At 48.3% G+C, this 21497-nt stretch overlaps 2 protein-coding genes and 1 long non-coding RNA gene across 5 annotated transcripts; 1 reads left to right on the forward strand and 2 right to left on the reverse strand.

Moving 5' to 3' along the window:
• Positions 1-7025: 7025 nt before the first annotated feature.
• Positions 7026-11283, reverse strand: LOC130832697 (cytochrome c oxidase assembly protein COX14). 3 transcript variants are annotated; one of them, XM_057701356.1, is made up of 2 exons: positions 11148-11283; positions 7026-7435 (listed from the first exon to the last, which is right to left on the reverse strand). In XM_057701356.1, the coding sequence occupies exons 1-2, from the start codon at positions 11266-11268 to the stop codon at positions 7254-7256; spliced, it is 303 nt and encodes a 100-aa protein (XP_057557339.1). In that variant the 5' UTR covers positions 11269-11283; the 3' UTR covers positions 7026-7253. The 3 variants fall into 3 exon arrangements, with proteins under 3 accessions (XP_057557339.1, XP_057557337.1, XP_057557338.1); XM_057701354.1 differs by having other exon boundaries at positions 10970-11166; XM_057701355.1 differs by lacking the exon at positions 11148-11283 and adding an exon at positions 10344-10737.
• Positions 11284-13160: 1877 nt separating this feature from the next.
• GPD1 (glycerol-3-phosphate dehydrogenase 1) lies at positions 13161-19245 on the reverse strand. The gene is made up of 8 exons (XM_057701353.1): positions 18804-19245; positions 18103-18280; positions 17125-17265; positions 16383-16521; positions 16030-16142; positions 15119-15352; positions 14796-14902; positions 13161-13822 (listed from the first exon to the last, which is right to left on the reverse strand). The coding sequence occupies exons 1-8, from the start codon at positions 19157-19159 to the stop codon at positions 13726-13728; spliced, it is 1365 nt and encodes a 454-aa protein (XP_057557336.1). The 5' UTR covers positions 19160-19245; the 3' UTR covers positions 13161-13725.
• On the forward strand, positions 15271-20366 carry LOC130832699 (uncharacterized). Its single transcript, XR_009048354.1, has 4 exons — positions 15271-15372; positions 15747-15860; positions 16650-16737; positions 20320-20366. It is a non-coding gene; the product is annotated as an uncharacterized LOC130832699 (long non-coding RNA).
• Positions 20367-21497: the final 1131 nt, after the last annotated feature.

Genomic DNA, 21497 nt, shown 5'->3' on the forward strand with positions numbered 1-21497 from the left:
AGCAGGGGAAGATCAGTGTTCCAGCTCAAAGACAGTGAAGTAGACAGAAAGACTGCCCTGTTACTCCACCTTTTTTTTTTATAATTAAAGTATTATTGATTTATATTATATCAGCTTCAGAGGTATATTTTTTAGATTCCACATATAAGTGATAACATAGAGTATTTGTCTTTCTCTGTCTTATTTCACTAACATAATACCCTCCAAGTCCATCTGTGTTGCTGCAAATGGCAAGTTTTCATTCTTCTTTACAGCTGAGTAATATTCCATTGTGTATATACATACCACATCTTCTTTATCCATTCATCTCTTAATGGGCACATTGGTTGCTTCCATGTCTTGGCTATTTTAAATAATGCTGCTATGAACATTAGAGTGCATATATCTTTTCTAATTAGTGTTTTCATTTTCTTCAGGTATATACCCAGGAGTGGAATTGCTGGACCCTATGGTAGCTTCATTCTTAGTTTTTTGAGGAACTTCCATACTGGCCGCACCAATTTACATTCCCACCAACAGTGTAGGAGGGTTCCCTATTCTCCACATCCTTGCCAACATTTGTTATTTGTGGTCCTTTTGATGATAGCCATTCTGACATGTGTGAGGTGATATCTCAGTGTGGTATTGATTTGCATTTCCCTAATGATTAGCAATGTTGAGTGTCATGTACCTGTTGGCCATTTGTATGTGTTCTTTGGCAAAATGTCTGTTTGGGTCTTCTGTACATCAGGTTGTTTTTTACATTGAGTTGTATGAGCTTACTCCACCTTTTTGTTCTAGTCAGGCTGTCCATGGATTGGATAAGGCCCAACCACATTGGGGAGGGCAATCTGCTTTATTCAGTCTACAGATTCAAATACTAATCTCATCCAGAAACACCCTCTCAGATGCACCAGGAATACTGTTTAACCCACTGGTCCTTCAGTGGCCAAGTTGACACATAAAATTAACCAGGGCAAAGGATAAATATCAGAAACATAATGTTGAATGAAAAAAAGTTGCAAAAGAATATGTCCCATTTGATACAGCTAACATTACTTTTTAAACCCCAAAGTATATTTAGGGTACTATTATAATAAACGTGCAGAAACATACAGCAACCGAAGGATGGATAGTGCTTATCTTTATGGAGGGAGGGTGTGGATTTGGTATGAAATTTTATTTTTGGTGCTCTTCAATAAGTTTGGAATAATTCATAATTTTTAAAAACTTTTTAAATGTAAAAACAGGTATGTGACTTTTTCAGGGAACTCTAATCTAATGTTGGAGTTGGATCAAAGTGGCAGGAGATGAGAAGAAGGTAGTTTGGGGGTACTTCCCTGGTGGCACAGTGGTTAAGAATCTGCCTGCCGACGCAGGGGGACACGGGTACAACCCCTGCTCCGTGAGGATCCCACATGCCGCAGAGCAGCTGGGCCCGTGTGCCACAACTACTGAGTCTGCACTCTAGAGCCTGCAAGCCACAACTGCTGAGCCCACACACCGCAACTGCTGAGGCCCACACACCTGGAGCCTGTGCTCCGCAGCGGGAGAGGCCACCGCAATGACAAGCCCGCACACCTTGGCGAGGAGTGGCCCCTGCTCGCCACAACTGGAGGGGGCCTGTGTGCAGCGGCAAAGGCCCAGCGCAGCCAAAAATAAATTGTAAAAATTAAATAAATAAGGTAGCTTGGGGCCAGATTGTGAAGAACCTTGACTATCAAGCTAAAGAGTTAAATTTTAGCTGGTAGGTCATGGGAGCCACAAAGTTTTAAGGCAGCAAGATGAGTGTTCTAAAAGCAGTCGTAGAGAGAGTTATCCTAGGACTTGGGACCTCACCTTAGAGAGGTAAAGGAAATGGCTTTTTTAAAAAGCGGCCTAGGAATTGGTATAGGGCAATACAGAGTAAGGTTATCTGTACCATGTTCACCTCAGCCATGGGCATACAATTCTGTTTTTCCTTCTGGTTCAGTAAGGTCTCTCGTAGGGCAAGCCTCACCAAGAAGGGTTTAGGACTTCCTAAGTGGCGCAGTGGTAAAGAATCCGCCTGCCAATGCAGGGGACACGGGTTCGAGCCCTGCCCTGGGAAGATTCCACATGCCGTGGAGCAGCTAAGCCCATGTGCCACAACTATAAAAAAAAGAAAAAAAAAAAAAAGAAGGGTTTAGCCACAAGCCCTAAGCCTATAAAAGTAGATTTCAGATCTGCCTTCACTCAACTGACTTCTATGAAAGACTTTTAGGAAACAATGTGAAACTTTCTAGCAGCAACATGGCCTTGCTGGTAATAATTTATTGTAAGGAATTGTGGCTCATGCAGTTATGAAGGTATTCCTTGTGGCTCTTAGTTGTCTGGCTGTCTCTTTCCTTCACTGTCCTCTCCCTCCAGTAGGGTTCCCAGGACAAGCTGTAATCCAGCTACCAAAGCTGATCCTAACACAGGGTGGGGAGAGCTACGGTGACCCAAGCTTTGCCCATTAGTCCTTCTCTCCTGAATAGTTGAAGTGACCGGAGAAAAGAGAATTCAATCAACATATATTTCTTTATGTACCTATAAACACACTGAAAATGGTAGAATACACCAAACTGTTAACACAGGTAATTTCTGAGTAGGGAAATGAGAATGGGTGTTAGGATGGGGGTGGGGGCCGGGAGTGGAGTGACAATGGGCACTTTTATTTATGTCTTTTAAAATATTTTACATTAAAGATATATTCATGTATTGAGCCCTGACCTTAAGAAGCTTACAAACTAGTAGATATGATACAAATGAACACATTTTTTTTCCTTAAACAAAAAGCAAAAAACCTGTTGAAGCAAGTGTGGCAATATGTTCAAAACAAAACTGAGGAATAAGTATATGGATTTTATTTCTAAATTCCCTCAGCTTTTGTATATGTTTGTAACTCAAAAAATATTTGTTATAAAAGCTATATATGGTCATTGTAAAAAAAATGCAGTTAAGTACATGACATTTCCATCCCCCCTAATCACTATTAACAGTTTGGTATATAGCCTTCTGGAACCACTTATCAGATAACCAAATGTATACAAATGTGTTTCTTTTAAAACAAAAATGAGATCATACCATACATATTCTGCTGGTTTTGACTGATAACATTCCATTTTATGGGTATACCATTATTAACTAATTCTTGAGCTTATGTAAGGTTCTTTACTGCTAACATAATATGGCAAATAATAACCTTGTACGAATATATTGTACAGTTGTGTGACTATTTCTAAGGGCAAGGGTCCTAGCAGTGAAATAACTAGGTAAGAGGGTATAGACACTTTAAGTTTTTGATAGAAAAAGACTCTACAAACTTGTATTGCCATTAACAAGAGATTGCCCTCTAATATTTAAATATTAAAAGTGCTGTGAAAGGGGTGGTTGCTATGGAGTACAAAAGAGGTCGTAAATAGCATGATAGGGAATTTGACCTTGACCCAGTAGCCAGTGATTCTCGTCTCTATAAAAAGCCCAATACTTTTTTTTTTTCTTGTGAAGGCATTTAAGGGCATACATTTCCTGACATGACCTTGGGCTGTGTCCTGCAGTTTTATATGAAATATTTTGTTTTATTAAAGAAGGTAAAACATTTGTTTTGGTTTTTCTCTTTGATTTGCAGATTGCCCAGGAATATCTCATTATTGGATCAGAGAATACAGTCTGTAAAATTCCTGCAATCTGTAAAATTTCTACTTTTAAATTTAAAATTTTTTTGAATAGTCAAATAGTCAATAGTCAAATAATCAATATTTATAAGTGTACTATAGATATTCACAGAAAATTGTCTATTCTGTATTTATTATATATACACATACATGTGCATCAGGTTTGCTGTTTGTATTACTCATTTCTTCTCAGTCCTTTTAGTGCTGTTCAGTTCTGAACAAAGTATGATAAAGACTCTCACCATAATTGCATTCTTATCCAATTCTCCCTGTATTCCTAAGAACTTTTTAAAAATATTTATTTATTTTGGCTGCACCGGGTCTTGGCTGTGGCATGCAGGATCTTTAGTTGAGGCATCCAGGCTTCTTTAGTTGTGGCAACGCACTCTTACTTGCAGCATGCATGTGGGATCTACTTCCCCAACCAGGGATTGAACTTGGGCCCCCTGCATTGGGAGCTCAGAGTCTTACCCACTGGATCACCAGGGAAGCCCCATCCTAAGAATTTTTGCTTTAGTTTTTTAGTTGCTTTGTTTCTTGCAAACAGATTTATAACCACCCCTTCTTCGTAACTTACGTCTTTTTATATTACCACATGATCTCTTTATTCTATTTAGTGTTTGTTAACTTTTCTTATTACCACTCTTGCTTTACATTCATCTGCATTTGTCTGGTATCTTACCCATCTATTTTCAACTTCTCTTTATTAGTATGTTTATTAGAAACTATGTATAATCTGGATTTGCTTTTTTAGCCCAGTCTATTAGATTTTGTCTTTTAAAGGGAGAATTCAGTCCATTGATGGTGTAATAAATGAACTTATATTCCTTCATCTTAATTTGACACCAAATAAGTCTGTTCTTTACCAAATATAGTTCATGCTCAGTAAATACTAAACAATTGCTTGAATTTAGGTGTTTTTCATTTTTTTAATATTTATTTGGTTGTGCCAGGTCTTAGTTGTGGCAGGTGGGCTCCTTACTTGTGGCATGTAGGATCTACTTCCCTGACCAGGGATCGAACCCGGGCCCCCAGCATTGGGAACGCACAGTCTTAGCCACTGCACCACCAGGAAAGTCCCTGAATTTTGGATTTGATGAACTGTATTTGAAACAATGGGTGCTCCGAGTGAAAATGAGGTAGGAAAGGACTGAACCTAGGCAGGAAATAAGACTGGACAGATATATATTGGCATATTACATATTATCTACTCTATTAGAGTTCTCCAGTGAAACAGAACCAATGCATTAGAGAGAGAATAAGAGTGAGAGCAAGAGAGACTGATTTATTTCAAGGAATTGGCTAACACAGTTGTAGGGACTGGCAAGTCTGAAATCTGTAGAGCAGGCCAGCAGTCTGAAAATGGAGGTAAGAGTTGATGTTGCAGTCCAAATCCACCAGCTGGAAACTCAGGTAGGGTTTCTGTGTTACAGAATTTCTTTGGGAACTCTGTCTTTTCTCTTAAGGCCTCAACTGATTGGGTGAGACCTATCCATATTATAGAGGATAATGTGCTTTACTCCAGGTTGGCTGATAATGTTAATTACATCTAAAAAATACTTTCACAGCAAGTGTGCAGACTGATGTTTGACAAAACAACTGAGCACCATAACCTAGCCAAGTTGAAACAAAATTAACCATCACCTCAACACCACAGAAAAAGTTGACCAAATAGGAATGGATTATTCTAAACCACCTACTTTGTGTAACAAACACTTGTAACACTTCCTTTACTATCCTTAAATGCAATTAATATTTAACTTACCTACTACACACATAATTTTTAAAAATCAGCATAATGTCCTAATAGCAATATAAAGGATACTTTTTTAAAAGGTTTATAATAAAATTATTTCCATATATAAGTACTGGGCAGAGTTATACTAGCACTCAGATGCTTGCACTTCTGTACATCCACCATGAATATAATGGCTACAAATACAGACTGATACTATCGTGTTGCGTCAGAGATTCAAATGCCAGGAGCAGACTCTGCCATCAATGGCATGGTTTTTTGAAATGGTGAACAAAAGTTCTAAATAAACTATTGTACAGTCTCCCATTTATACAGTAGTTGCATGCCTAGAGTATTCAGAGGACACTAAAAACTGTACAAAAAAATACTTTGTACTTATAGGTAAAAGAATGAGGTTACAGGCTCAGCTAATTATAAATTGTTTTTTCACTTGAATATTTATGGGGACATTTGATAGTTGTGCAGGACTTGGGACAATCTGTTGTGCAAAACTATCCCAGGCATTGTAAGAATTCTAGCATCCTTGGCCTCCACCTACCAGATGCCAGAGATGCTTCCCAATCACTGTGATAATCAAAACACTTTCACCTCTGTCATGTGTGTGGGGGGGGGGGGGTGCCATTTCTGCTGAGAACCACTGTAGCAAACAACAGGAAGCTATCAAAAGTATTTTTTATCCCCTCAACTTTTTGAGAGATTGGAAAAAAAAAAAAACATAAAGAATGCTATGTGCTCTCACATTTCCAACATCCAAAATGAATACCGCTAACATTCTTACTTCAAATCTTATTTTTATAAGAAGTAAAAAATTAGAGACCTGTGACCTTGTGATATAATACATATTTAGTCTTAGTCCCAGATTCTTGGCACAGAGGTTCTAAAACCCTTGGGAATCTCCAGAGTGATGTGTCTTTTTATTTGCTAATGACTTCCCTGGCCGTCCAGGGGTTAAGACTCCAGGCTTCTGCTGCAGGGAGCATGGGTTTGAACTAAAATCCTGCAGCCAAAAGAAAAAGTGGTGGCAAGAATCTCTCTCTCTTCCATAGCTGGGTTTTACTTTGCATGCACTGTTTTCTTTCAAATCCTCTTCACAACTCTGCAATCAGACCTGCAGGTAGATTCTTGCTGAATGCACAGTAAGAAACCAACCCTGATGCTAATACTATACCCACTGTGCTTAAGGAGATGGACTGCTTTACTATAGGCTGCCCAAAAGCCCTTCACATTTTAAGAACTATCCCTCCTCCACTTCGTGCAATTTTGATACAGCTGTTAAACAAGGACCTCTGCCTCCTTGACTCAGCAGTGCACATGTGGCCATGCTGGCCAGAGAACCCCATTACCTGCACATAGTAATTGGTCCAAGAATGGTCACTGGCCACAAGCTTTGGTTTTTACAGAGTCTTCTTGGGGGATTTATGCAGATGCTGGGACAGTCTTTTCTCTGAGATCATGAGAGTTGAGATTACTACTCCTAGAACTATATATCCCCTACTTCACGGGTGCTGAGAGCTCAAGATATGGAAAGCCAGTCTGTGACTAGAAAACTAGTAGTCAAGGCCCCACCTCTGTGGTCCAAACCCTGTTCAAGTAAACAAAAAGGCCAAGACACAGACATGGCAAAATATTTAATGTCTGTAGGTGCGCCTCACCCTCCCATTCCTGTTATGATTCAATAGCCTCTGCAAACTGGCTGTACCAGAGAAAACAGGCACTTTTTTCCCAGCAGAGTCTGGAAACCATTAAGGCCCCGATCCTCTTGACTCAGAAATGACTGCAGGTGAGGTCTTTCCACAGCACGCCTCAGGCCGCTCTGCTCAAGGAAAAAAAGCCCCCCAGTTCTACAGGACTCCCGAGGTCTTCTGTTGTTCTGCAGCCTGGCGCTGGGCGCTGCGCCGCTGGAAATAGCGGTAGGCTCGGGCACTGCAGAGGTAGCCCCCATACACAGTGAGGAGCATCATGGAGGTGGAGAAGGTCTTGTAGCCAATGTCAGCTAGTTGCTTGGCAGTTGGCATGTTGTCCCCTACAAAGACAGATTGGATTTAGACCCAACAATAAGGCCTCATCTGCCCATCCCACTTTCCTGTTTAAAGCCATTCTATAACTTCTTTGTCTGCACTCTATGCTGAATGGCCCCTACACATATGCAGAGTCTTATACTGGAAGATATTGTTTGGGAACTCTAAGATTCAAAAGGGCAAATAAACTCTGCATACAAGATACAGAAACACAGCTGGAACCAGGTTTATCTGAATGACATCACAGCTAACACCTGACCCTCCATGTTTATGGAAAGAAGTGACTGGTAGGACCAGTCAGAGATGTTCTTAATTGGTACATTACTTTAGGCACACATCCGTTTTTTCTGGCCAGCAGGGAATTAATGGAAGTAGCCAGAGATTAAACATTAGCAGTGAATTATACTCTCTAGGAAGATCAAATGGGAGCCCTCTGGGCAATATCCAATTTGTTTTCTCATAAAACTATCTTATTTATGGTGCTCAGGTTCCCAGGTTAGTCTTCAAGCATCTGTTTAAGCCATAATATACTTGAAATAGTGCCAACAGTATGTTTATATTATTTCAATTAGATATAATATTCTACAGCATTAATCCTAAATTCCAAACATAAAACCAAGAACCTATCCCAAGGGCTAAAACGAAACTGAGTCCCCAGCAAATTGTTAATTCACATTTGCATGAGATAAATTACTTCTAATTTAACTGTTCCTTGGATATTCTGAGCCAGGTAACAAGAGAAAGTTTAGAATGGGAATCTCTCATCTTGAACAAAATGTTCCTCAGTTTGGGACTATGAATGTATTCTTAGGCTCCCCTCTATTGAGGGAATTGAAATTAAAAGACTGACTGAAGTTAGTGAGACTAGGTTTCTTAAAAGTCAAGAATTTGAAAGGAGAAAAGTTCAGGATTAGCTGGTTGAGGGGGTCAAGAGTAGGGTGTGACATCTAAGTGCTTCTCAGACTAAGTCCCATGGGATGAACACTGCCTTTGAGACAGTCCCTGAGGGTGGATCCCATGCTGAGCTGAGGCACAGCTTCCTTGAATCATAATTCCAAGTGACTACTGAAAGCGACATTAAATAAGGCCAGAGGAAGGAAACCAAATGGCACAGGGTCAAGATGGGAAAGGGTTGTGTTCAGGTTATCTGGGGTTTGAAAGGACCCCAAGCTGTGAGACAGTAAGAAAACACACACGCACATACACACACACAGAGCAGGACACTGAGGTAATAAAGAAGCTCCCAGCAAAGAGATTTGCAGCCTTCAACCTCCCCCTCACTTATTCCTTCTCCTCCTATCCCCCCTTACCCTGGCCAGATGCTAACCAGTTAGTTATAGGACCACCTCTTCTTGGGGCTGGAGGAAGAAGACTGAAAACAGGATAGTACATCTTGCTCAGAAGAGTGACAGAAGATCTAGTGACAGATGAAATTTTTCTAGAACCTCATTTTCTTCTCTTGCCTAATCCAACCTGAGATTTCCCCTTTTTTCGAATTAACAAAAACTCTTCACAGAACCTGAGCTGAGGCAAGGCAGTAGAAAAGGAGAAGACAGATGCAGAGGTTATTCTGGAAGTAGAACAAGGCTTATTAACTGAATGGGCTAGGGCAAAGCTGAAAATATCTCCAAGTTAACTGAGGAAACTTTATGGAAACAGAAGAAACAGGTGTGTGTCACTGTGTATGGGGATGGTGGTGGCAGTAAGCGTCAGTCAAGAAGATCATGAACTGGACATGTTAAAATTAAGATGCTCAATACAATATTCATGTGATGATGTCTGTCAGGCACATGGATATGCAAATGTGGAACAAATCCTAGGAGAGGGACTAGGCTACAGATACATATGTAAATAATAAGTGACACTAAAACAAAGGATAAAACCAATGAGAGTCAGGCCAAGGGAATGCCAGTTTGAAGAAAAAAAAAAACAATTAGGGAAAGAAAACAGATAAGAAATCCCAGAAACATCTGGGATGCATTTTCATTTAACTACAGCAGTGGCTGAAAATCACTGCTGTATCAAGTCACTGCTACTGACAGAGATATGCTGTATCTTTCAGGTGTACTGGGCCAGAATGAAAATTGGGAAACACTACTGCAAAGTTACGTGCCATGAAAACTGGTCAGATGGGATCACTGGATGGGAATAGGTGACTAGGTCACAGGTAAACCTAGAACAAAAGTCAATTTAATGCACTAAATTGGAACAGGCATTAAGTAAAAAGCATAGATTCTTAGCCAGGGCCCCAGTAGGACCATGAACCCCGTCCCCAGAGATTCATGTGTCTATGCATTTTTCTAGGACAGAGGGAAACAGATTATTAGAAGGATCATAACCACCTCTCACCCCCAAAATAAGAACTGATATTCTTGTGATTTGCTGGTTAAGGGAATGTGAGTCATTGGGCAACAGCTTGAAAAGGTAACAAGGTCAAGTAAATTCCAGTTTTGTTTTGCTTATTGATAAAGAGATTTGAATATATTTTAGAGGATAATAAGCTGGTGGCTAAACTGAGGATAAAAGTGAGGTGGGTGAGATGGAACAAGATCTAGGATGGCCCAGGAAAAGATGAAATCAGAAGCCCAAGTAGAAGGATTAACCTTGGAAATGAAGAAAACTTTTGAGGTTAGCAGGAGAACATTCTCATCTGAGGAACATGCATTTTCTCAATAAAGCTCAAGGCTGGGTCTGTTATGGGGTTAGACTGAAGGTTTCAGAAAAACAAGAAAAATAAAACAAGAACCATAATGGAAACGACATAGGGGTGCAATCTGCAAAACCCTTTTCAGATTGTAGCTCTTTTCTCTTTTTCTGCCCCCCAAACATGGGAGGACCTCAAGGCTCAGGTCTCTCCTCTGGAAAACTCATTTCCTCAAATGGGTCCACCCACCTCAGCTTAGATTTACTCACTTATCTGTCACCCTTTTACTCGTGCTATGAAGGCTGCGGAGAATACGGCTTCGGTCTCAAGGGAGCTCATGGTCTGATGGGGATAAGCTATGCCTCCCAAATTCTGGTAGACAAACTAGAAGACACCGGTGACCAGAAGAAAAGAGGCAGTTTGAGTTCAGAGCCAAGGTGAAGGCTCACGGGACGTTAGCAGGATGGTGGGGATGGGGGGCAGCTGTCGTTTTAGAAAGGTGGGCAGGATTTACACCGGTAAAGAGAGAGGCGGAGAACATCCCAGGCATCGAAAGCGACCAAGAAGTGGAGCCAGTTAATCGATAAGCAGGAAGAGTGCCCGGGAAAGCTGCACTTCAGGGCGCAGCGGACTACAAGACAAGGAAGGGTCCGAGCTACTGGAGCAGGAGCGTGCAGGGCTAAGACGCGCGGTGGCGGTCAAGGTCTCACAGGAACCTAAGGCCGCAAGGAGCCTGCGGGGCTGGAAGCGGCGCGGACCGCGGCGCAGGCTACGGTAAGCTCAAGGGCGCCGAAGCCCGAAGACTGGGCATGGGAGGATGGGGTAAGCAAAGACCGACCCGAGCGGGCGCGCCTCAGCGGACAGACGGCCCCGGTCGGGCCTGCGGACGGCGTACCTGGATGCTGCCACTCCCTCCCGTCCGACCGAAGCCTCCAGCCTGCGCGACCTCAGAGGAGCCGGAAGCAGCTCCCGGGACCAGGCGAGCGCGGGTAGCGACCCAGGAACAACTCTGAACGCTGAGGCACTATTGGTGCGCCACGCCTCCCTTCCTCCCCCGCCGCCGCTCCACTTACTCTGGAGGATTCGGCTCCCCACCCGAGATAGGGCCCCTTGCGTCCGACGCAGCATAACCCCGCCCACCGAGGCGGGAACCCGCACCGGCCGCCGCTCCGACTGGTTGCTGCCTATGAACATCCGGCTTCCGGGTCAGCCGTCCTTACCACGCATCCTCAGACGAGCCTTCCTCTCGGAGAGGCCCGTTGATCTCTGGGGGTTGTAGTCATTCTCCGTTGAGAAAGGGTCTCTGGCGACCCAAACTCTGGAACCGGAATTTTTAGGATACTCAGGCACCACAGAAAAGAGCCAGCCAATCCCCAGCCTACGGCGCGGTGACGTCTCCGGTAGCTAGGTAGGTTCTCTCGGAGTCAGCCCTCTGGAATGAGCTGAGCGCCCCCTACAGCCTGGAGCTGCCCTCTTCGCCGCCGCCGGCCTTCAGTCGAGCTCAGGTAGGAATCCGCCCCGCAGGACTGCGGCAGGTTTGGCCATGGCCACGGCGTGGGAGCGAGGGTCCAATCTCCATAACGTTTCTGTCCCGTATGTGACCTCCCCGCTTGCAGGCGGTGTGATAAAGCCCCAGAGAAGCTCCGGGAAGGGGTTGGGAGGGGGTGCCATTTGGGGGAAGGGAGACTGCGTGGGCACCCCTGCAAGGGACCGGGAGTGGCTGGGATGATCAGGAGGGATTTGGGGTTTTTTTCATTTTTCCTCCGGCATGAGTGAAAACATACACATGCAGTGATACACCACTGCATACGCACGGCCACATGCACTTAGGCGCCGTTCCCCAGCTTGTTTCTGGAAAAACCACACTTTACTGGGTAGACAAGTAGGCCTGATTCGAAAGCCTCAGATTCAGTTAATTGTGGAGTGAACAAAAGTAGGCAAAGGTTTCCGACTATCTAAGAGGGTCGCAAGCTGCAGCCTCGGGAAGGAAGCTGTCTTTCTGTCCAGACTTTGACCTCCTGGGGAAGCAGCTCGGGATCAAGTCAGTGCCCGAACCTGGGCCCAGCCAGATCCCGGGTGACTGTGCCCCTCATTCTCTGCCTGATGCAGGCAGCTCTGCCCTTAACTGACAAGACTGACTTCTCAAAAGCTAGGGGTTGAGAGGAGCCTGCCTCCCTGGTTTGTCCAGGAGTAAGGGAGGGTTAACATAATGCTGGCCAGAACCACAGTGTGCCAGGTGCTGCCACACAGGAAGCTGAGACCCTCTGCTGGACGTGACAGGAGCCTCAGCCTCTATTTATAGACAGAGGTCCAAGCTGCTGACCTGTGACATTCCCCTCCTTCCCTTCCATCCTGGAGCAAGGCCAGTGCAAAGCACATTCCTCTCCCTCCTCCCCTTCCTGTACGTCCATCACCCTAGGGTGATTTGAATTTTTTTTCCTCCTCCATGAGTTTCCCAGCTCCCCAGGTGCTGAAGTAGTCAGTACCTCATGAGAAGGCCTTCAGGTGACAAAGGAGAGCTGGCCTTGGAATCTCAGGACCACCAAGATGGGGATCTGCTCATCCTCCCTTACCTGGCCCCCGGCCTCCAGATACCTGAGCTGGTTAGCTACCCTGGCTGCTCTGGGAGTAGCTGAGAATTAGGTACAGGGTTTAGGAGGAGGTGAGGGGTGGATCCAGGACGTCCTGGGGAGTCAGCAGCAGGGGGGACCCAGCTGACACCTTCCCTCCCTCCCCCCACTAGAGCTACCGAGAAGGGAGGCAGGGCAATTACAAAGGTCACAGGGAGCAGAGTGATCTGAGCCTGCTATGAAAAGGTGTAGCTCTGTCAGCAGATTAAGTTCCCGCTCCCCAAAGAGGGTGCTGGTGGGGAGGGTGAGAGAGGCTTGGAAAGGTCACACATGGTGGAGAGGAGCTGGCAGAGAACTGGGAACCGGGAAGTCCCGAGGGAGAATGACAAGCCCCATGGCCAGAGATGCCAGCGTGGCAGCAGCTCCAGTGCCAGGGCAGCCTGCGGGAGGGGGAAAGGGGATGACCAGAGGTTTCTGAAGACGCAGATGTTGCTAGGAGAAGCTAGAACGGGGTTATTTGAGATCTTTGTATTTTGTGAACAAACACTGAGATCCATTGATGCCATGTGGGACCTGGCAGAGGTCACAGCAAAGAGGTCCCTAGGGCCTATGTCAGCTCAGAAGCCCAGACCTCTCCCTGCAGCCCTTGCCCCATCCCTCTCACAGCTGAGGTACTTCTTTAGCCATTAACTGGGCTTGGGGACAGGAATCCTGGTCTGTGTGAGGCAGGAGTAAGCAGCCCTTGGCTTGCCTCCCTCTCCCTCCCCTCCCCCCATAAACCCAAAGCAGGCAGCACTGGAGCTGATTCTACCCTCCCAGAGGACAGGGAGAAAGCCCCACATCTGGAGAGGGACTAGGCAACTCCATTTCAGGTGAGATGTGGTGGCAAGAGGCTGCGGGCTGCTTCGTGCCTCAGGATGTCCAGGCAGGTGGCTGGCCCCACAGCCTCCTGTCCTCCAGTGAAAATCTGAGAAGACGCTGCTCTGTGGGGCATCCCAGAGATCCTGGTGGCCAGGCGCCCCAAGCTTCTGCCTGCCTCTATTGGGGTAAAGAGGCTGCCTGGCCTGGGCCCCAGCCCTGCTCACATATGTTCTGGATGATTCTGCAGGCAGCGGATGAATTCACCCACTGGCTGGTTCTCGTAGCATACCTTGTACACAGCCATGAACAGAGGGAACCTGGAATGGGGAAGGACAGAGCCAGTTTGGCCTCCAGGCAACCCCCCAACTCTCCACCCTCTACCCCTCCACTCCCTATCCTCCCACCTTCAAGCTTAGGCAGACTCTGGCTCTCAGTTTCCAATTGCTGAGAATTTGAATTTCCTGGCCCTGGGTTTGAGGGTCAGGTTGTTATTGCCCTGCTCCCTGTCCTGTTGAACTTGCCTGCGTGATTCCCTGGCGTGAACTTTTTGTTCCAACTGGCCAGGCCACTTAACCTCTTTGAGCCTCAGTGTCATCAGCTATAAAAGGGGGTCACGATAACAAAGGAGTGAATCATGAATTATGTGAAGGTGCGCAATAAATGCCAGTTTCCTTCTTCACATCCTGTTGCCCAGGCTGCTCCTTTCGTCAGGAGGCTTTACCCTGACCAGCCGTGAGCTTATCTTCTGAGCCTGTTTCATATACTCTCTTGCTCTAGGATTCTTTCTCAGATCAACAGAGTTCTACTCTGATCAGCCCATCACCCCTGGTGTCTGGTACTCCCTGAAAAGGAGCACCTTGAAGCAGAGACTGTCCTTTTCCTTATACCTCAGCACCCAGGACAGGATTCGGGGGACAGAAGGATGGGCCTCGGGGGAGCGGCTTAGACTGAGGATGATCGACAAAGAGGCAGAACAGTCAGAGGAGCTTATTCTTGTCCACCTCCATAGCCGAGGACAAGGAGGAAAGGACAGGGAGAGGCCATGCAGAGGGGTCTAAGCAATGTGGTATAAAAAGCACTAGACTGGAAAGAATTCAAAGACAATGAACTAGCTAGGGGACAGTGGGCATCCCAGACCATCTCCAAGCTCTAGGCTCTGTCTGTAAACATAAGATAGCATTTCCCTCTCTGCCCACATCACAGATTGAGGAGGGTTGAGGAAGGTGATGAACAGGGAGAGCACTTCTGGCTGTGTTTCCCTCCATCAGTGGGGCTGGGGCAGACACTTACTTGTCCACCAGGCCCTTGTGCTGGAGGATGTTGTGGAGCTCCCGGGCTGTCTGGGGCCCCTGCAGCTTCTGCCCATTCAGCATCTCTTTCTCCAGCTGCTCGATGGACTGTGAAGAAAACAAGACGGGCGGATGTAAATGAGAGAGGAGGGTTGTCAGTGTGAGACGAAGAGTCTGGGGCTCTGGTAGGAAGTGGGTCTTAAGAGGAAAGAAAGGCTGGGAATGTTCACAACAGTCTTAATGTTTGTGCTCAAAAGATGCCTCAAGCCCAGTTCCTCTGCCTTAACACCTACAGGCCCACCCTCCATTCTCCCCAGGGCCCACCTTTCCTGTGCGGACGAAGGCCTCGGCCACCTTGCGGTTCCGCCCTCCATAGCAGGTAGTGATGAGGTCAGCAACACCACAGCTTTCCAAGAAGGTGGCCGAGGACACAGGGCCGCTGCAGAAGAGCTTGGCGAAGGCGATCATCTCCATGAGCCCCAGTCGGATCACAGCCGCCTTGGTGTTGTCGCCAAAGCCCAGCCCATCACAGAAGCCAGCCCCCACGGCCACTATATTCTATAACGAGTGGAGTCGTGGTAAGAAGGGATCCCCTCCCGCAGGCCCCGCTTGGGGCCCTCCGCACCTGCCTCATGTTCCTTCCATCCGCCACGACATGCCCGCTGGCTACGTGAAGGACGGTGGGTGGGCTCCCCAACTATCTCCACCTCTTGGTTTTCCCACTTGCCGCACTCCCTTCCTTTAGCCTAGGCTTGTGCTCCCTGGCTCCCCAACCCTGCCCTGTACTCCTTCCTCGTGGACTTTCCCTGGAAACCAGTCTTCTGTCTACCTGGCCCTCCCACCCATGGCTGTCGTGTTCTGTGCCCCTGATATCCGTCCATAGCTCTGTCCAGGATCCAGAGTTCTGGCCATCAATCTGTCTGAGTGTCCTGGATGTCTTATCTCCCATTAGCCTGGGTGCTCCCCCAGGGCATCTCTTCCCCCTGGACCAGCCCTTGGAGCCAGGGACAGGGATGCCCCACAAAGCGCTATAGGGGAAAGGAAGAAGGAAGCCCAATGTCTGATGGTAAGTTATGGGCAGCCCTGAATGATCCTGGCCTTGCTTTGCAGTTCTTCCCATGTGTGTGGGATTTGGTGGGGAAGGGGAGTGGAGTCCCAGCAACCTTGTAGAGCTAAGCTGGGCCCTCTTTCAGGACCTTCTCCCCACCTCGTAGCTGCCTCTGCACCCCTCTCACCTTTAAGGCCCCACAGATCTCTACTGTGTCCACCTCTGGCACCACCGTGATGCGGAAGTTGGGTGTCTGCATCAGCTCTTTCAGAAGCTGTCCCTGGGCCGGGTCCTTGCAGCCTAAAGTGGGGAGGGGGTAAGGCTTTAAGAGGGGACTCGACTCTTCTTCCCACAACTGCCCTAAGCAGGACCTATAGCTCTTCCATAGGGGTACCCCAACTCCCCTCACCTCTGATGCTGGGGTCTTCTTCCTTCGTCTGCCTTATGGGGAGAAGATGGCTAAGTGGGTGGGGAATATAGCGTGGGGAGGAGCTGTAACTGGAGTTGCATTATGTGTGTGGGTGGTGGTGGGGGTCTCACCAATGGTTGTCTCACAGAACTTCTCATCAGCCACCTCGCTGGCAATGTTGGCCCCCATCAGCACGCTCATGGGGATGCCAAGCCGCTCCCCAATCACTTCAGAGATGAGCTTCAGCCCATCGGGGCCCTCGTCTACCCCCTGGGCACAGGATGGAGCTCAGGCTGGGTGCCCTTTATCCCCAACTGAAGGCCTCCCACCCAGAATTCCTGCCCCTTCAAAATTCACTGTTCATCAGTGTCCCTCCCCAAAGTTCTTCCCTATTCTAGTGCAGCCAAAGCTTGCTGTGAGGAGAGCAGATAGCACATGAAAATGAATCCATCTGAAAACTCTCCTTCCACAGCCTACTTCTCCAAGGTAATGTATCCCCTCCACATCCCTAAACAGCCCACTCCTGAGTACCCCAAACCAACTTCCATCCCAGCCACTGCTCCAAACCAGCTTCCCTTCTCAACTCTTCAAACCAGCCCACTTCTTGTATCCCCTAGGCACCCCTTATACACCTCCTAAACTCCCCAAGACATCTGCCTCCAAACTGATCTCTTATCTACTCCCCAGCCAACCTCCCCTTCTCAATGGCCCCTGGCATCTGACTGTTTCTCAAGCCTCCCCAAAGCCAACTCCTCTCCTCTCTTCAGAATACTCCTGGCCTACTTCTGCTGTTTTCTGTTCATTGCACGTCACCCACTCTGAGCCCCATAACAGTTAGCTGCACCCCCATCCACAGGAAGGTGTCCCTGGCACCTTAATAAGAGATATGCCAATGGCATCTGCCTTCAGGTGGCCCTTGAGCTGATCACAGATCTTGCCGATGAACTGATGGGGCACCACAAAGATCAGGATGCTGGCATCCGCTGCAGCCTGGACCACATCTGGGACAGCCACCTGTGGGGGTGACCAGTGCTCATGGGCCTGACAGACTTCTTCTAGCCCCTGTGGAGCCCCATTCAGGAGGTCTAGGAGCCAGAGTGAGGCTGATGGGAGAAGGAAGGGCAATTTCGGGGTTGCACCTGGAAGGGCTGAACCTGGAGGAATAAGACATTCTATCCCCTCCCCCCAGCCATCATTCCCTCTAGGCTCCAGCTGTCCACGACTCTTGAGGACTCCTGGAAACCTCCTCCAAGCACTCTCCTAGCCCTTGGCTGTGGGAGAGTGAGGGAGGCCAAAGGAGGCCTGGGCTTGGCAGGAGGAAGAGGCCAAATAAGATTTCATCACCCTGCTCTTTAGGGCCCCCAACTGGGAAGGGAGAGCCCCAGTCTTCCTGCTATCTTTCCTGCTGCCCCTTTCTAGGTGGGGAGTGAGCCACATGGATTTGACCAAAGAACTTAAGTCCAAGGAGCAGTCTCCACGTCTACTAATAACCCAGTGAATGAGTAACAGGATTAGCGCCCGGGGCAGGAACTACCCAGACCCCAAGTGCAGGAGCCATAGAACCTGTCTTTGGTTGCCATGGAGACCAACTTCCACATCCTCTCCCCCCTCCCTTTCCTGCCTGGGAGCCCATGGGGTGGGGTGGAGATGCAGGGGGATACATTCGGGATCTCCTTAGTCCCAGAAGGTGCTCAGGGGTGCCGTTTGAGGGCTGTGCACAGGAATGCCCTGTGCCTGGACTAGCCCTCCTGAGATGCTTCCCAAGTGCAGTGGCACATAAACTGGCCCCCCCCCCAGCAGGAAGCACCCCCTCCACCTCCCTGTCCCTTCCTGCGGGGCGTTGGGGCTCACCACATTGGGGGGCAGCTTGTGCCCTGGCAGGTATTTGACATTCTCGTGCTGTGTATTGATGATCTCTGTCAGCTTTCTGCCCCCGACGTCTTCCTCAAACACCCACATGGTCACCCGTGGGTCAAAGCGTGCCAGCTGGGCTGCATTGCCACCCACAATCTTGGCGATGGCTGAGCCCCTGGCAGGAGGGGGAGCACAGAAAGTGGAGGCGTGGGGGCATGAGAGGAACAGTGGCAGGGGAGGGGCCAGCGCCCCACCTCAGGGTATCACAGCAGCCACCGGGTTATTTACTTGCCACCTTCCTTGTCACCCCTCCCCGTGACACTGTGTCGCCTGACCTAGCAGTAGAGAGGAGACTCAGTCTCCCTCCTACTTTGCTGCTGGGGGAGGGGGCCAGCCTTCTGATCTCCCCCCCACCCCACCCCAAACCTAGGCAGCTTTTCGGGCGGGGAGCACTCTGGAGGCTCCCTTCCTGTGGCGAACAGATGCTGCTGCCTGAGAGGCAAGGGCCAGGCGAGGTCTGGGCACCGTCCGTCCGGTCGGGTAGGCACAGAAGACAGCAGCAGGGGTGGAGAACAGGAGCTGGAGGCAGTTCCTACCCACTGGCTGCCTCCTGCCCGCTACACCTCGCTCCCTAGCCTCCTGTGTACTTGAGGGAACCTCCCCTCCACCCCCTCACACTCCTTGACAGAGCTGCTTACCAGTTGCCAGAGCCTACAATGCAGACTTTCTTGCCGGTCATGGTGTCGCTTCTCTGCCTGAGCTGCCAGCTGGGTGCCACTCTCCCCAGCTCCTCTGCCGGCTGAGAGCATATAACTCCAACACACGTGGGCGCAGCCAAGCCCCGCCCTCCAGGGGAGGGGAGGCGGGCACCCAGGGAGACAGAGTCTGGCAGGGCCAGGGAAAGGGGAGAAAAGGGTAGAGACAGGTGGGGAACAGGAATGGGGCAGAGACCAGGCCCGCTTTTCCTCTTAGGTTTGCCAGCTGACGGTGCTGGCAAGCTTCTTCCCTGGGCCCCAGCCCAGGTTCTCACCCCACCTCCCCGCAATGATCTCATTTTGAGGTCTGCCAAGAGCAAGCCCAGATAAGAAGCAAGTGACCAGTCCCCCACACTCTGTCCCAGCACTGGAATAAACTGTATTCAGTCCTAGCAGCAGGTACAGGCGTGCTTTCTTTTCCAAGGTAGGAATCACCCTGCATGTCCTCCCAGGACCCCAAAAACTACTCTACAGGTTTATCCTCTGACAGTGACGGAGCCTATGTCACTGGCTCCACACTAACTCCACTGCAGGGCTGTGGCTAAGGTGGATGGGTATGGGCCCACTTGAAAAGATAAGACCACCTAAGAGGTAAGGGCCTGCTTTGGGGGCAACCCAGCCCAAGGATAAGAAGACCCCACGAGCCCAAGAAGCAAAGCACATCAGTGGGCCTCTCCTCACCTGAATATTTTCCAGGAAGGGAGGGTAGGAAATGCCAAAGTTTGAGGCTCTGATGCCAAGTGGCCCACACGTCTTCTGCAGACTCTCGGCTTCAGGAGGAGGATAGGAGAGAAAAGAAGGCCGCCCAAGTGTTCACTGTCCTTGAGAGGCACTGAACTTCCTTCACTTCTTTCTTGGGTTTCCAGGCTACTACCAGGCTCCTTCAGGTTAGTGGCTAGTCTGCAGAAGCCACAAAGGGGAAGGGAGGCAGGACCTGGGGCAGCTGTGACCTTTGTAGAACTCTGTGGTCTCAGATGCTGTAATTGAGAGTAAGTGGGGTGTGTGTTTTTGGGGGGGAAGGGAGGATGGAAGGAACACACTGAGCAGTTCAGGGCTCTACATCACCCACAGCCATCTGTTTAACTAAGAGGGGAAGCTCTGGTTTCCAGGCTGATGTGGAGAGTAGGGCAAAGGCCCCTTACACTCCAGCTGTCTGTGCACCTTGGCCTAGAAGGCAGACACCACTGTGAGCTCACGCACTGACCTCCTGGCTTAGCCAGCCCCTGAGTGGGTGTTTTCATCCCCTGGGCTGCTGCTGGCCGGCAACAGTGATAAACACTGGGCCAGAGGGGAGTCTGTGTGCAACCACTAGGTAAGTGGCCCTGGGGTCAGGACTGGAGAGAAATGGTTTTCTAAGTTCTAGGGACTGCCTGGAAAACCCACCATATATCTACTCCCATGGCCAGGGAGTTCCCTTAGGGGGACATACATGAAATCAGCAGTTGCTTGTTTCTTTTAGGAACAAAATGATATCTACTACAGAGCCAGCCTCCCACAGATCGCTGCTATTGCACTGGCACTGCGACAGAGGCACCAGTGCCAGGCTGCCAGCTGGGAGCACTGATTATGGGTGACGGAGGAGAAAGAATGCTGCTGTCCCTGGCACACAGCATGAGAACCCCAGAGAATGGATATTTATGCATAAAGTAACCTCTTGTTTTTGCCTAAATGCCCCCATCTCTCATTTTGTCCCTACAATCATTTTAAGTAGTATGGAGACAAAGAATCTGTTCATTTACATTGGAATAGTGAGCAGAGATTCAGAATTGGCCTGTCACAGGAAGTTATCTGTACCACTAGCACTCTCTTCCCAAGAGCAAACTGCAGATTATTTGCTTGAAATTAATAATGGTTCATCAGCCATTCATTACACATGTAATTAGCCTGGGTGAAAACAGATGCCATTTCAATGTCCTTGACATCAATTTTTTCCACTCCAAGTTCTCACCCACACACACTCTTCTCTCTGCTTTCCCCACTTAAGTCTGATAACCGTCCACATTCCAGATTGGGAACAGTGGTTGTTTCCTTGGTGGGTCTGACTGCATTCAGGCAATACCTGAGTGTTCACATTCATGGAGGCAAAGGTTAATTTTTTAACTACAACTTTGGAATGTGGTTGCCTTCATCCTGTGTCCTAAATCCCCTTCTTGAGTTAGAATGAAGCTAGATAATCGCACAAGGGAGAAAAGCAGACAGCCACCAGGTGGGACGCGGCCATATTATGATGGGAACTGCAGCAGAATTTCATGCTTCTGCTAATGGGAACCAATCCTGAGCAAAGTCTTCTTAACTCTATCAGTGATGGGTTGGTTGTCTACAGTATGAGGATGACAGCACAGCACTCCCACGCCAGTGTTAAGAACCAAAATTGTGCTCAGGATTGGGCAAGTGGAACCTTAAAGAATGGCAGGCACAGAAACCACAGTCTTCAGTCCTGATACAGCCCTGGCCTGCATGTAGACAGAAGCCCTAAGAACTCCAGAGGTCGCTCAGGTTCATCAAGCATAGCGGACCACAGGTGCCCAAGGACAGCGCCCTCAAGCCAGCAGGTGTCCTAGGGAGCTTAGAGGGACAAGGGAGAGAATGGCAGACCCACTGTCCTGTTAGAACCTTCCTTAATGGGAATTCAGGACA

The sequence above is a fragment of the Hippopotamus amphibius genome, chromosome 12 (assembly GCF_030028045.1).
Source record: "Hippopotamus amphibius kiboko isolate mHipAmp2 chromosome 12, mHipAmp2.hap2, whole genome shotgun sequence".
NCBI classification, from domain to species: domain Eukaryota; kingdom Metazoa; phylum Chordata; class Mammalia; order Artiodactyla; family Hippopotamidae; genus Hippopotamus; species Hippopotamus amphibius.

Bases quoted from the DNA above. Each gene is read 5' to 3' on its own strand.
- LOC130832697 (XM_057701356.1), bottom strand. From the start codon at position 11,268: ATGTTCATAGGCAGCAACCAGTCGGAGCGGCGGCCGGTGCGGGTTCCC. The intron at 7,436-11,147 runs GTAAGTGGAGCG...CTGTCTTTGTAG, and splicing joins GGGGAGCCGAATCCTCCAGA to GGGACAACATGCCAACTGCC.
- GPD1 (XM_057701353.1), bottom strand. From the start codon at position 19,159: ATGAGATCATTGCGGGGAGGTGGGGTGAGAACCTGGGCTGGGGCCCAG. The intron at 16,522-17,124 runs GTGCCAGGGACA...TCCTGTGCCCAG, and splicing joins TTGGCATATCTCTTATTAAG to GGGGTAGACGAGGGCCCCGA. The intron at 15,353-16,029 runs GTGAGAGGGGTG...CACTCGTTATAG, and splicing joins AGATCTGTGGGGCCTTAAAG to AATATAGTGGCCGTGGGGGC.